Source organism: Tiliqua scincoides, chromosome 1, assembly GCF_035046505.1.
Source record: "Tiliqua scincoides isolate rTilSci1 chromosome 1, rTilSci1.hap2, whole genome shotgun sequence".
NCBI classification, from domain to species: Eukaryota; Metazoa; Chordata; class Lepidosauria; order Squamata; family Scincidae; genus Tiliqua; species Tiliqua scincoides.
Genome location: NC_089821.1, coordinates 16,560,514 through 16,575,580, shown reverse-complemented (window position 1 = coordinate 16,575,580; position 15,067 = coordinate 16,560,514). Strand labels below are relative to the sequence as shown.

The 15,067-nt window shown below is 43.5% G+C and overlaps 2 protein-coding genes across 2 annotated transcripts in view; both read right to left on the bottom strand.

The window, feature by feature from the left end:
- The window catches only part of CAPN3 (calpain 3), a 37,956-nt gene extending 36,593 nt beyond the window's left edge, over positions 1-1,363 (bottom strand). The window contains exon 1 of the mRNA XM_066630953.1: positions 837-1,363. Within this exon, the coding sequence (XP_066487050.1) occupies positions 837-1,100 (264 nt within the window). The 5' untranslated portion in view covers positions 1,101-1,363. The remainder of the gene's footprint in view (positions 1-836) is intronic.
- Positions 1,364-10,863: 9,500 nt separating this feature from the next.
- The window catches only part of GANC (glucosidase alpha, neutral C), a 40,840-nt gene continuing 36,636 nt past the window's right edge, over positions 10,864-15,067 (bottom strand). The window contains exons 23-24 of the mRNA XM_066613933.1: positions 12,636-12,739; positions 10,864-12,058 (exon numbers count right to left, since the gene is read on the bottom strand). Coding sequence (XP_066470030.1) covers positions 11,949-12,058; positions 12,636-12,739 — 214 coding nt within the window. The 3' untranslated portion in view covers positions 10,864-11,948. The remainder of the gene's footprint in view (positions 12,059-12,635; positions 12,740-15,067) is intronic.

Genomic DNA, 15,067 nt, shown 5'->3' with positions numbered 1-15,067 from the left:
GGACTGTTGGGTATCACTGATGGCTCTGTACTGCTACACTCCAGCATGTCTTTTCCTATGCATCTTATGAATGTGGTATGTATGTTCCATATTTTCAGTGAAATTTACTGACAATGTAATTTGGATTGTCTTCTGCAGTATGCCGTGGGTGCACGCCAATGCACGTGGGCAACTCTATTCTAACTATTAAGTTCCACCTGTTGAACCACGTTATTGCAATCATTGACTGGGCTGGGGGTGGTTAAAAGAATGGCATTTTCCAAAGAATAAAATCTTGCATGTTCCAAGCACTGTCTTTGCCACTGATGAGCCAACTGTGGGAGTGGCATTGAGTTCCACACCTTGTACCATGAGAACTGAGTGACAACAGTGTTTGAAAACAAAATGCATTCAGATAAAATCAAAGCAGATTAAAAGGCACTTTTACAAGAGTGAAGGAACAGTTGGTCCCCATTCCCTATCATGTTGTTTTCCAGGTGCTCTTTTTCATATCGATACATTGCTATCTAGAATGGTCAATTTCTGTCCATTCTCCAAAGTAAAAGGATAACATTCTCTTGAAGGACAGCATTTGGAGAGACATAGTCTAAATCAGGGGTGCTCAAACTTTCAACTTTAGGGACCCTGGACCTTTAAAATTGTGTAGGAGAGATAATTTCATCTGTGGGATGACAAGTTGCACCTGCTGAAATTCTCTCTTCTATACACTTGTTAAAGGTCCAGCATCCCTAAAGTTGAAAGTTTGAGCACCCCTGGTCTAAATGAAAGGAAAATTGGCTTATCGTTACAATATTAAATATGATCAACGTTTTAAATGGACTAAGAAGCCTACTTACAGGTGGTCTCTTCCACTGAAATTTGAATGGAAGCTTTTGACTGAAGAAGAGAGAGGCATCATTTGCTGGGAAGTCAGGATCCTCATACAGAATCTTCTTTTGAAGGCATTTCTTATGGAGCTCATGAAAGGTCTTTTCCTTTACTCCTATGATGGGTTGGTTGCGGCTGAGGATAGCAGAGTAGATCCCGCCTGTACCTCCACCCGGTTCAGAAGTAGTGCTAGCATGCTGGTGACCCACAGGGGCATTGGCGGTCGATGGCATGGAGGGTGGATTGAAGCAAATGTTGCAATTTAACAGCAACAAAAATTAAGGAAGAGCTTGCGGCCAGGAGGGAAGCGGCAGAAAAGAGGAAACTGCCGCGCAAAATATTTCACAGGCACAGCACGCTCTCTTCCTTTTCTTCACAAGCAAATATATGACAAACCTCTAAGAGCTGAGTCTATCACCCAGAGCTAATGCTGGCTAGTCATTCTACTGGCTGATGTCAAAATCCTCATCTCATCAGGAAGAAGTAAGCAAGAGGAATTGTTGGGTAACTTCTGCTGTCAGGTTTGTGTGTGTATGAGCGAACATGCCAATGGCATGCTCTGTAAAGGTTGCAGCTTCGAAAACTAAAAATAAACTCTTAGGGAGAGTGCTGGTGGAGGAAGGGAGAAAGAAAGATTTGCATTCAGTGTCGATTCTTTCAGAAGGACTGGAATGGGAAGGCTGGCTGAAGTAACTTTTTTACCCCTCCAGTAGCAAAATATACCACTTACTGCAAATTTCTTGATTGCTTTAAAAGATTTCTTGCTAAAACTCTCTTTACAAAGAAGAATAGCTAAAATGTTTATGAAGTTTCCATGTATGCAAAAATCATACATGTAATATTTTTTAACTAATTGCTCATATTCAATCATTCATATTCAGCGTTCACACAGTTAGGGCAGTGACATGGAAAAATGCCAAGAGAAAATAGATGCAAATATGCAACCTAATAAGAAGAGTTTGGGGGCAATTTGGGACAGGAATCAGGTTGGGCATATAATTATGTACATCCATACAATTATGAATGTATACATTTTGTATGCGCTGTCATTCATTTCCATGATGTCTCTATCTATGGGTGAATCTGAAGTCAGGCAAAATGGTTTTGATGAATGGAATCCTGGTTTTATACTCAAGGAAGTCCTTTGAATGAAACGCCCACTAATATATTAATCTCAAACCTAATAGTTGTTAAAAACCGAACTCCCATTTCCTGATTCAGAATAACTTAATGATTCCCTAAACACATTGAGAAGCATCTGAGAAGCACCAGCTGTTCTCTAAAGTCTCCTAAAAGCAGCTGTCTAAGACCAGCCTGCTCCAGTGTGTTGTCACTCCTGCTCAGAGAGGCCATGAAGAGTTCTTTTGTCCTCAGAGAGTTCACCATGAATGTTTTCAAGCAGCGTGAGTTGCAGACACTTTATTTGCAACATTTGTTTTCCTTTATTCATATTTTACAACTCGATTCCTGGTTTATTCTGACGCAGCAATAAATTTGAACTTTGGTGAGACATGTCCTGGCAGCAGTGCAAAGAGAAATCCTAGACGGAAATGTGGTGAGCTAATTGCTATGCAAGTACACAGGAGATTCAGATGGGTGCAGTCTTTGAACAGCACTGATGACTACATTTTGCAAACTGGCTGATTTTTGGCTACTGTTCTTTCCTGATTTCTTTTGCTACCAAACTTTCAAAGTAATATACTAAGGGCCTAATCCTATGGGCGCCTTCCACTGATGGAACTAGCATCTCCATTGGCAATAAAAAGGAATAAAAAGGAATAAAAAGGAAAGACTAATGAGGAAAGGCTTCAGCATTTGAGCCTCTTCAGCCTAGAAAAGAGGCACCTGAGGGGGGACATGATTGAGGCCGCAATCCTAACCAGTACTGTACCAGTACCAGTACCAGTATAGTAACGGTACAATACAGTACCAGTATTTTCCAGTACTGACATAAGGGCAATGCAATTGAAGGGAACAAACATTGCCCTACCTTCAGGAGGCATCCATGACTGCTCCCCAATTGCAGGATGCAGCACATGCCCCACTGGCACAGCTATGCCAGTGCTGGAAAGTCGGTTAGGTTTGCGCCCTTCAACATGAAAAATTATGCTTGGGAAGGGCAGAGAGATGCTCTTTTCCCTCTCACACAACACCAGAAACAGGGGACATCCACTAAAATTGAGTGTTGGGAGAGTTAGGACAGACCAAAGAAAATATTTCTTTACTCAGCATGTGGTTGGTCTGTGGAACTCCTTGCCACAGGATGTTGTGATGGCATCTGGCCTACATACCTTTAGAAGGGGATTGGAAAAGTTTCTGGAGGAAAAATCCATTACGGGTTACAAGCCATGATGTGTATGTGCAACCTCCTGATTTTAGAAATGGGCTATGTCAGAATGCCAGATGCAAGGGAGGGCACCAGGATGCAGGTCTCTTGTTATCTGGTGTGTTCCCTGAGGCATTTGTTGGGCCACTGTGAGGTGCAGGAAGCTGGACTAGATGGGCCTATGGCCTGATCCAGTGGGGCTGTTCTTATGTTCTGTTCTTATGTTCATTGAACTGGACAGAACAGTTTCCCAAAGCAGGGGTCTGGCCCCAACTTCTATTGGTTTTTTCAGGGGCTGTTTCACATCTCCCACTGTGCCAGCTCCTGATTTTAGAAATGGGCTATGTCAGAATGCCAGTGCAAGGGAGGGCACCAGGATGCAGGTCTCTTGTTATCTGGTGTGCTCCCTGGGGCATTTGTTGGGCTGCTGTGTGATGCAGGAAGCTGGACTAGATGGGCCCATGGCCTGATCCAGTGGGTCTGTTCTTAATGCAGACACAGCAACAATGCCTGCAGTGGGGCTGTTGGCATGAATGGCTAGTGACTGCATGTATGTGGCACTGGAACACTCAGCCACTGCTGGAGGAAGTACATTTGCAGTGGGAGTGGGCAGTAGGTCAGAAAGGGATGTAATGGGATGTTTTGTGGAAGGAGCAGGAGGTGTGCTGGGAAGAGAGGGTGGGTCTGGGGGCAGTTACACATATTAGATCCTATCCCCCATTTTGCAATCTGCCCCCTGGCTCTCCATGGACCTATACCAGCTATACTGTATAGCTCACATAGGTCCAAGGATACCCATAGATCATCAGAAGAAAAATATTTTCCCTTACCTCTTGCAGGTCTCCTGATTGGCCCCCTATCATAGCATGTAGTATGCACCACCATGGTGTGCATGCATGCTACACTATGGTAGGAGATAGGATTGGGCTCTAACAGCCTGATCCTGAGCTGCCTGTAGCACTGGGCTGCAGCAGTGCCAAAATGGCTGCTACAGCATCCTGAGTGCACTGGATAGCCACTGCCGGCTCCTGGGGGGGACAGTCGTCCCCTTCCCCCATGTAAGGAAACATGTTCTGTTGAATTGTGTGTTCCCTCTGGCATTTGCTGGGCCGCTGTGAGATACAGGAAGCTGGACTAGATGGGCCTATGGCCTGATCCAGTGGGGCTGTTCTTATGTTCTTAAACTACAATTCCCAGGAAGCCTTGCAGGTCTCTTGTTATCTGGTGTGCTCCCTGGGGCATTTGGTGGGCCACTGTGAGATACAGGAAGCTGGACTAGATGGGCCCTTGGCCTGGTCCAGCGGGGCTCTTCTTATGTTCTTATGAAAGTAGCCCTGTAATGAGGCTACTCGACTTTGTGTTGGCTATTTAGCTGGTGCAGAGTAATTGAGTTCCATGTCAGACCAAGAGGCCTGATGCAGGGTTCTGAATCTGGCAGAGCTGATTCCATGTTTACTTAGAAGTAGGCTTGATTGAACTCAGAAGAAGCACTTGCTTCCAAGTTAACTTGCATAGACTCAGCTTATACAAAATATTTTTTTTAAAGAAGACTAACCTTGGTTGTGTTACAAATATGTCATATGTCAAGAAATATATAGATTCTCCCACAATAACCCAGATCAATAAAAGTTATCACCATAACTATTTTGTATTGATTACTATTATTGTGTATCATAAATACTTTGAACTGGGGGCAAGTTATCTTTAAATTAACTTTTTATAGGTCAAGCCAGTCATTTGCATTGCTAGATATTCTATATATTAGGCAAGTCTAAGCAGTTTGCCTTGGTTGCTATGATCTCTCCTTGGCCATACCTTACACTGACATGTGGCTGCTACATCTTTGTGTTAGTTAAGAAGGTCCTAAATGCTAAAAAGGCACACAGTATGCTAAATATACCCAGCACTGGCGCTGAGGCCTATTTGGATTGGGCCGATCTTGCTCCCCTACTTCAGAACTGATTTTACAACCAAGAGAGTAAAAATTTGCATTTAAAACAAATCAAGATTATCAAACATCCAGGTTTCATGCTGCACGGCCTGCACACAGAAGTGTATGCTATACACTGTCCTCAAAATAGTTCCATGGAATAAGTGAGAGAGATCTTAACATTCCTGGGAAAGTACACTTGGGTGGATCAATTACAGGCAGCAACTTAAAATGCAGTGATAGCAATTTGTCTTAAATCTTGGCTCTGCTTGACATTCTCTCTACAGAAAGGCAAGGCGGATGAACAGGGAATGGACAGTGGACAACAGGTGGAATTAAGTACTGTGAAGGCATAGGAGGAAATGCATTTGGCATTTACTTGACTCATTCTATGCACAGTGACAAATATGAAAAACATTCGCCCCATTGATTCAGAGCACTTTGTCCCACCTGCAGCAGTTTCTTTCCCCCCTTCTTTTTCTGAAGAAAAAGTCTGACAGAGCCATTTTAGCATGCAACAAATTCTGTCTCTCATTTCAGGATTTACCTGAAAAACACATTCATTTCCAGGCAGAAAAACTTTGGGTGAGAGACCACTTTATACATACATGTTTAAGCCTAGAGTACACTAAGTAACAGTGACTCATCCTATTGAGAATGTCTGTTAAAATCATATAGTAAAACAGAAGTTTTTGGTGTAAAAGAGGCATCACTGGGAGGTGTGGGGGATGCAGGCTGTACCAGGTGACATGCATGAGGGGCTGACACCACTACACACTAAAATTTTTAAAATCTTGGTATTTTTAAAAACAAGTCCAACCTTGTTATACATGGATTTTTTATACACAGATTTGACTCAACATGCATGGCCACTGCAAATGAGAAGGAATGTGCTGATCCCTGGAGAAGAGGAAAAATCCACTGCCTTAAAATCACATTTTTTTAAAAAACTGCTTTTCTTACTGTTAGTGATGCAAGTGATCATGCCATTCTTCAGCTTAGCCAGGCAAAAGCAGGGGTTCTAATTGCTGACTGCTTCTCTCCAACAGTTAAGAGAACCTGTTTTAAACCACAATTGTACAGGGATGCACTTTTTAATCTTGTTAAAATGTGTTAAATAAAAGCAGTTTATGGTATTACCCTGCAGATGTCGAGACACAACCTTATTCCATTAGAAGCAGTGGGTCTTTAAATCTATTTTTCCACTGTTTTTTTTTATCCACTAGGGGTTCTGGAATGCATTGCAGAATGCAATGAAACAAACTGCATTGAAATATCTCTATTCTATCAAAAGTTATAGCAAAAAAAAAAAGCAGAGGCGGAGTGATGGTACATCACCACGCCCACCACCAGGGGTTTATGCTGCCCACTGCATGGTAGGTGGTCCATCGTAGGGGTGATGTCTCTGCACTGGGTAACAGAAACCCTAGTGACGCCACTGAGTACGGGCCACTATTCAGAAGAAAGAACTGAAATACCTGATGACTGTGTGAATGCTCTGTGGTATATAAGACCAGCAGGGGTGAGAGAGTCATCAACACAATGGAGCTAGGAGGGTGGAGTCATTTAGAAAGCTAGCAAATCGATGATTATACAGAAACCAGCTTTGCAGAAAGAAAAAAGTTTCCTGTGACCTTTTTCAGATTCAGAACATGATGAGGAAGAGAGATTACAGAATTCAGAGGCACTGAAAAATATTTATTTAATTAAAGGTTTATATCTTGCTTTTCAAGACAAAGTTCCCACAGGGTGGCTAAGAACAATTAACAATATAAATGCAGAGATAAATGCAGCATAAGAACATAAGAACAGCCCCACTGGATCAGGCCATAGGCCCATCTAGTCCAGCTTCCTGTATCTCACAGCGGCCCACCAAATGCCCCAGGGAGCACACCAGATAACAAGAGACCTCATCCTGGTGCCCTCCCCTACATCTGGCATTCTGACTTAACCCATTTCTAAAATCAGGAGGTTGCGCATACACATCATGGCTTGTACCCCATAATGGATTTTTCCTCCAGAAACTTGTCCAATCCCCTTTTAAAGGCGTCTAGGCTAGACGCCAGCACCACATCCTGTGGCAAGGAGTTCCACAGACCGACCACACGCTGAGTAAAGAAATATTTTATTTTGTCTGTCCTAACCCGCCCAACACTCAATTTTAGTGGATGTCCCCTGGTTCTGGTATTATGTGAGAGTGTAAAGAGCACCTCCCTATCCACTCCCTGCATAATTTTGTATGTCTCAATCATGTCCCCCCTCAAGCATCTCTTTTCTAGGCTGAAGAGGCCCAAACGCCGTAGCCTTTCCTCATAAGGAAGGTGCCCCAGCCCCGTAATCATCTTAGTCGCTCTCTTTTGCACCTTTTCCATTTCCACTATGTCTTTTTTGAGATGCGGCGACCAGAACGGGACACAATACTCCAGGTGTGGCCTTACCATAGATTTGTACAACGGCATTATAATACTAGCCGTTTTGTTCTCAATACCCTTCCTAATGATCCCAAGCATAGAATTGGCCTTCTTCACTGCCGCCGCACATTGGGTCGACACTTTCATCGACCTGTCCACCACCACCCCAAGATCTCTGTCCTGATCTGTCACAGACAGCTCAGAACCCATCAGCCTATATCTAAAGTTTTGATTTTTTGCCCCAATGTGCATGACTTTACACTTACTGACATTGAAGCGCATCTGCCATTTTGCTGCCCATTCTGCCAGTTTGGAGAGATCCTTCTGGAGCTCCTCACAATCACTTCTGGTCTTCACCACTCAGAAAAGTTTGGTGTCGTTTGCAAACCTAGCCACTTCACTGCTCAACCCTGTCTCCAGGTCATTTATGAAGAGGTTGAAAAGCACCGGTCCCAGGACAGATCCTTGGGGCACACCGCTTTTCACCTCTCTCCATTGTGAAAATTGCCCATTGACACCCACTCTCTGCTTCCTGGCCTCCAACCAGTTCTCAATCCACGAGAGGACCTGTCCTCCAATTCCCTGATTGTGGAGTTTTTTCAGTAGCCTTTGGTGAGGGACCGAGTCAAACACCTTCTGAAAGTCCAGATATATAATGTCCACGGGTTCTCCCGCATCCACATGCCTGTTGACCTTTTCAAAGAATTCTATAAGGTTTGTGAGGCAAGACTTACCCTTACAGAAGCCATGCTGACTCTCCCTCAGCAAGGCCTGTTCGTCTATGTGTTTTGAGATCCTATCTTTGATGAGGCATTCCACCATCTTACCCGGTATGGATGTTAGGCTGACCGGCCTATAGTTTCCCGGGTCCCCCCTCTTTCCCTTTTTAAAAATAGGCGTGACATTTGCTATCCTCCAATCTTCTGGCACCGTGGCCGTTTTGAGGGACAAGTTGCATACCTTAGTCAAGAGATCTGCAACTTCATTCTTCAATTCCTTAATAACCCTTGGGTGGATGCCATCAGGGCCCGGTGACTTATTGATCTTTAATTTATCAATGAGGTCTGAAACATCTTCTCTTTTAACCTCTATCTGACTTAACTCCTCGGTTAGGTGGGGCTGTTCGGGCAGTGGTATCTGCCCGAGGTCTTCTGCCGTGAAGACAGATGCAAAGAACTCATTTAATTTCTCTGCCATCTCTAAGTCTCCTTTTATCTCCCCTTTCCCTCCCTCACCATCCAGAGGGCCAACCGCTTCTCTGGCGGGTTTCCTGCTTCTAACATATTTGAAGAAGCTTTTATTATTCCCCTTAATGTTGCTGGCCATGCGTTCCTCATAGTCTGTCTTGGCCTCCCATATCACCTTTTTACATTTCTTTTGCCACAGTTTATGTTCCTTTTTATTCTCCTCATTAGGGCAAGACTTCCATTTACGGAAGGAAGCTTCCTTGCCCTTCACAGCCTCTCTAACTTGGCTGGTTAGCCATGCAGGCACCCTCCTGGATTTAGTGGAATCTTAAAATAAAAGCAGCCTCTTAAAATAAAAGCTAACAGGTATTGGTCTAAACCAGCCATTTTCAAACACTGTGCTGTAGCACACTGGTGTGCCACAAATGGTCCCCAGGTGTGCCGAGGGAGTTTGGTGGAGGGCCATTTATTAATAGGACCATTGGAGATATGAGCCCCTTACCAACAGCAAGCTGTGCCTTGTCAATTGTCCAAAAACTGATGGTGTGCCTTGACAATTTTAGTACCTCATCAGTGTGCCATGAGACGAAAAAGGTTGAACATCATTGATCTAAACCCTTGTGTAATTGATGGATCTTGACAGAGAGGGGATCTGATGAACTTCCCCAGGGACAAAGTTCTAAAGCTGTGGGGGCCATCATAGAAAAAGCACTTCCCTGGTTTTTTAATTTATGTCAAACACAAGCAAGAGAACAGGGAGGCTGATTGTAAAGTTGGGTTGTGAAGGCAACCCAGCTCTAGCCTACATAGTTAAGCTATGGGGCATCTATTATGTTTCATGGGTTCTAATGTTCTGGACAACCACCCAAAATATAGAACCAACCAAAACAAGAACACCCTTGTAAGCAAGGGTGGCAACTGAGCTCCTTCTTGCAGTCAAAAAATATTCCATTGTAGCAAGTTATATATCATTTTATAAGACATGCACTTCTATTTGGCAAAGTCTTTTATACTTTATAGACTGAAGATCAATGTTCTCAACAAAACAAAGTTAAAAACTTCCTGATCCTTAAATGATATAATGAACTCCCTTACCATACAATACCATATTCCTTATATGACTCATTTGGGTTGTTCTGATAAATTGGAAGCACTGACACAGTTATGTGTGTCAACAGTCAATTTAACTGATAAACAGTTCAACCAAGCTTTTATTTCTCTCTTACATATTTTTATGTATGTAAAATCTCTCCTGGATTTTTTTTGTCTTCTGGATCAGTTTCTCTATGCAAGAACTCAATGGAGATTATAAAAACAGTCTCCATAATTCTATCAAGATAGTCTTGTAAGACAAATTTTATATTGATGAATGCAACGGTGTAATTAAGAGAAAGCAGAGCTCCAAAACTTCTACTTCAAGAACTATGATATTACCAGCAGGAAAACTCAGACACTGCCTTTGAAACTTTTTCAAAACAACTTTAGTAGAGAGAACCATTAGCCCCAGCAGGAGGAAAAGAAATTTGCCTAGGGGCATACATTAATGTTTACTCTATTGTCTTTTGCAAGGGTTCCCTGAGAGACTGAATACAACTGTTACTACATTTAACATACAGTCCTATGCAAATTTCCCTGGAAGTAAATCCTATAGGTCACAGTGAGACTTCCTCTGAGTAAACATGCCTAGGCTAAAACTAATAAACCTTTTATATTTATTTGGAATACTTACATTCCATTTTTCAATTTTTATACAGTTTTACACCAAATGCAACCCACTCTCCAAGTGTTTGGAATGAACAACATCTTTCAATGAAGTATAATATATTTCAATGCAGAAATAAGCGACAGAAGAAAACACTGTAATGAAAAAATTTAAAGTTGATATTGAACCTGCTGCTGGTATTGTTACTGTAGTTTTAGCAGGGTATGTCATGATGAGTTCTGGCACTTTAAAATTTACCACTACATCACTGGGTGAACTTGACAGAGCAGTGGGTTCCCAAACTGGTGGGTCGCCACCCACCAGCCTGGGAAGCACTGGCCAATGTTCCTTTAAGGGACAGGGGGGAAGCAGCCACATGATCTGCAGGATTGCGCTGCTGCCGGGGACGGGAGGACGGTTTTCTACTTACTTGCAGCCAGTGCTGTAGTCCTAGGGGCCTGGAGAGCCCTCCACAGGGCTGCAAAAGTGTGTAAAAAAGAAAAAAAATGGAAGCGCCAACTGATAGCAAAAACTGGAAGTGCCCTTTTTTCTTTTTTACACTCTCTTGTAGGCACGGGGAGCCCTATGGAGGGCTCCCTGCACCCCCCCAGATTGCCCAGGACTGCCACACTGGCTGCAAGTAAGTAGAAAACCCCTTTCCTATCCCCTGCAGCAGAGTGATTCTGGGGACTGAAATGCTGCCTTCCCCCCTTCCCCACAACTACTTACAGTGTTCCAAACTCCCTTGTTGGTGAAACACTGTGATAGAGCATCTTCTAGGCCAGCAATATTCAGCCACTGTGCTGTGGCACACAGGTGTGCCACAAATGGTCCGCAAGTGTGCTGTGGGACTTTGGGGAGGGTCATTTATTAGTAGGGCAATTGGGGGTTTGGAGACCCCTACCAGCAGCATGATGTGCCTTTCAATGGTCAAAAAACGGATGGTGTGCCTTGACAATTTTAGTACCTTCTCAGTGTGCCTGAGATGAAAAAGGTTGAAAATTGCTGTTCTAGGCTGTTTCTTTGTCTGAAACCTTCACTACGCTAATAAACTAATAAAAAAGTGGGTATTTTGTCTTGTGTGCTCCCTGAGCCATCTGGTCAGCCACTGTGAGACACAGCAAGCTGGACTAGATGGGCCTTTGGCCTGATTCAGTGGGGCTCTTATGTTCGTGATGTCAAGAAACAGAAAATTTAGAGTGGAAGTCTTTAAAAAAAAAAGTCAGTTGAAGCACAAACCTATGGCTAATTCCAGATGTTTACATGCAGCTATGTGAGGCAACATTTGCTCCGGAACCTAAAAATTCTGGAAACAAGCCACTCTCAATAGAAGAGTTGAATTGGCCCGTTGTAATTCAAGTAGAATATTCTGAACCTTAACAAATTTGAAACCATAGAAATCTAGTCTGCAAATGCTTATGATTTATCTGTTTCAAAAGGTCCCATTCAAAGCAGCAGGTTGTGTTGACCAAAACTATTATTTTTCAGCTCTTTATCCATTTCTCTGAAGCTGCAGTTTCTTCTCTCACTTGATTTGAAGCTCCCAGTCAACGCCAACATTTAATGAAAGGTTTTGAAGAGTCAGTACAGAACTTTTGGCATCATATGTGAAAGCCACTGCTTTGTCTTTTCCATCTGAATTTCAACAGAATTAAAAACAAATACATTAAATCCACTCACACACAGGAATATATTGAAGGCTCACATGCTGCTAAGAGCAAAACCCTAGTTCAGCAGTTCTCAAACTCTCTAGGAGAGTTTGAACCACAGTAAGTTCTTGCGGGGGCGGGTGGAGGCAGCGACGTGGTCCCCAGGATTGTGTCACTAAGGGGGCTGCAGGGACTGGCAGGTACTCACCAGTCCCTGCAGTAGCCTCCGGGGGAAATGAGGAGCCCTGGCAACCATCTACAGGGCTCCCCAGCCTTCTAAAAGTGAAAGCGCAGTGATTGTGCTCTGCCTTCGCAAAACCGGTTTTTTTTACTTGCAATTGGTGGCAGTGACAGTAGTGGCAGCAAAACCTGGAAGTGCTGTACTGGCATTATGGGTCACCAGGTGGGTAGCTACCCTCCTTAATGGGGTAGCTTCCCAACAAAGGTTGGGAACCACTGCTTTAGGTCAATTGATTTTGTTTTGTTTTATACATCCACTTTTATTTTGGCAACATGCTAAAAAAAAACAGTATGGTGAAATGTAAGATGTTTCTGTCTCTTACCGTGAATGCTGGCTGTCACAAATGAAGGTTGCTTTTTAACTCCCAAGAGCACTATCTGTTCAACTATGCATTTTGTACAGAATTGTCCATTTTCATCAGCGCACCTGGAGGCAGGAAGAGGTAGAACCTAACACATATATTAAAACAACTGCTTCACACAGCATGTATAGTTAGCACATATTTATGTTCTATAAACCCAGTAAAGTTATTTGGAAAAATATAGGCTATATTTTATTTTTTCCAGTAGAAAATAGTAGGAAGTGACATTGCTAACATGCCTCTAGCACAGCACTTCCCAAACTCCTAAAATGGAGTTGGGAGCACTATTAACACATGTGGGGGAGTGGCTGTGGCAGCAACACGATCCTCAGGATTGTGCTGCTGCTGGGGATAGCAGGAGTTTTATTTACCAGTCCCCAGAGCCATAGTCCTGGGGGATCGGGGAGCCCTCTGCAAGGCTCTCTGCACCTCCAAACTTGTTAAAAATAGGAAAAAAGGGCACTTCCAGTTTTCCTCGCTCTACGAACTGCCCCAGAACCCCCAAGACTCCAGCACTGGATACTGGTGAGTAAAAAACCCCCCTTCCATCCCACTTGGGGATCCTGGGGATCACATTTCTTCCTTCCCCCCTCCCTATATAAGATTATTGTAAGAACTGTTTAATGTACGGTAAGTGGGTATGATTATCTTCATATTGCACATGGGGAGGGTGGGTCTGAAGTTGAAGTCAAAAGCAGATGGAACCGAGGGAGAAACATGATCAGATACCCGCTGCTGGCGCAGTCAATTTGGATTGAAGGCAGTGGCAGTGACAGAGGGATTGAACCCCACCCCCCAATTTATGGATCTGACTGGATCTATCTCCTGGAACTGCTATTTGCCTGGCAAGGTAAAACATACACGTATTATACAAGTACTTATCTGTTTTCCTCTGTAGGGCAAATAGGGGCTTTAAGGGAGACATTCAAATCCAAAAATGGGTGCAGAGAATCATGGCCAACCCCCTCAAAAGGTATGATCCCAATTCGAATCAAGAGGCCAAGCAGCTGTATTCAAATCAAGGATCTCCTGCTGTTTCATCAAGCTTATCTTGAGACAGTGGTTTAGGAACTCATCAAGTGAAAACAGGATAGGAGTAAGATATGAACTAGGGTTGGGCTGATTGACAGCAGTGAAGTGCTGTGAGCGACTTTAGTTGAATACTGACATGCTACTCAAACATCACTTAACACAGGGGCCACTACAAGGTCCAAGGGCTGGAGTCAGAGGATTAGTTGTTTTGCTGAGCAAAAAAAAAATCATACCCTTTATGCCCACCAACCTCTCTCATCTTTCTTATTATGCAGTCCTCTGGGAGGTTCCTTCTTTTCATGAATTTGATTGAAAAAAGAATCATTGATTTTTTTCCCCCCAAAACACTGTGAATACAGAGTACAATCACTTCACCTGGACTGGGCCAGACAAGACCAGGGCCATGTGGGACAGCATCTCTCAGCTATTTGCAGTGGAGGTTCCCCCCTAGGGACAAATGGGACTTGGCCCCTCCAAGAAGAAAGGAAATCAACTCAAATTAAATTAAAAAAATACATTTAAAGACTTCAGAATTAAATTGATATTTAATCAATTAAATATTTTTGTGTGACCTAGGTTAAGTGACTGATGAATTAAACCTTGTTATCTTATAGCTGCCCACTGCTTGTGTCTCAGCCTGAGACTCTAGTTTCAAGATGGCTCTTCATTCAGGACTCTGCAGCTGTCTGGGCAAGAGGGAGGGCATGCTGGCCACAGACTCGTGTGATAAGACTTGTTTACTACAGTCTTCTCAGTACAGGGAGGGCTCATTTACTTGTTCCACTTTGTGGCCTTCTTCTCAGCAGCAATTGGCTGAAAGTTTTGATAAATTCCTTCTCAAACTTTCAGCCAATTGCGGCTGAGTCTGAGGCATTTTCAGCCAATCACATAAATCCAGTGAACCTTGAGTAGAGCTGGCTTTAATCTCAAGATACCTCTTGAATACCATTTCCTTCCAACTGGCTGACAGTAGCCAATTGCCATGTTAGGAAGAAAATGCACCATTTCCTACTCCCTTTGCAACAATCGCTGGTTCCTAGACTGATAGATACAGTTGGTGTCGAAAGATAGGCTGGGTCTAGTACGCTTTTATGTTCCAATTTCCGGAAAGTGCGATCACTCCAGTATCACTTTTGGAAGGCTGGGGAGCCCTGCAGGCACTCATGGTCCCCCTGCAGGCACCCCCGACTGGCTACTGCAGGGACTGCCCCTTAAGGGGGCAGAGGCCCAGTCCTTCAGGCTGGGGCGTCGCAATGCCCCAGTTTGAATACCACTGCATTAGAGTGTCATTTTAAAAAGCGGGTCCTGGTGCTGGAACATTTGAAAACCACTGGTCTACCTGAATCCCTTTTTTCCCTTCC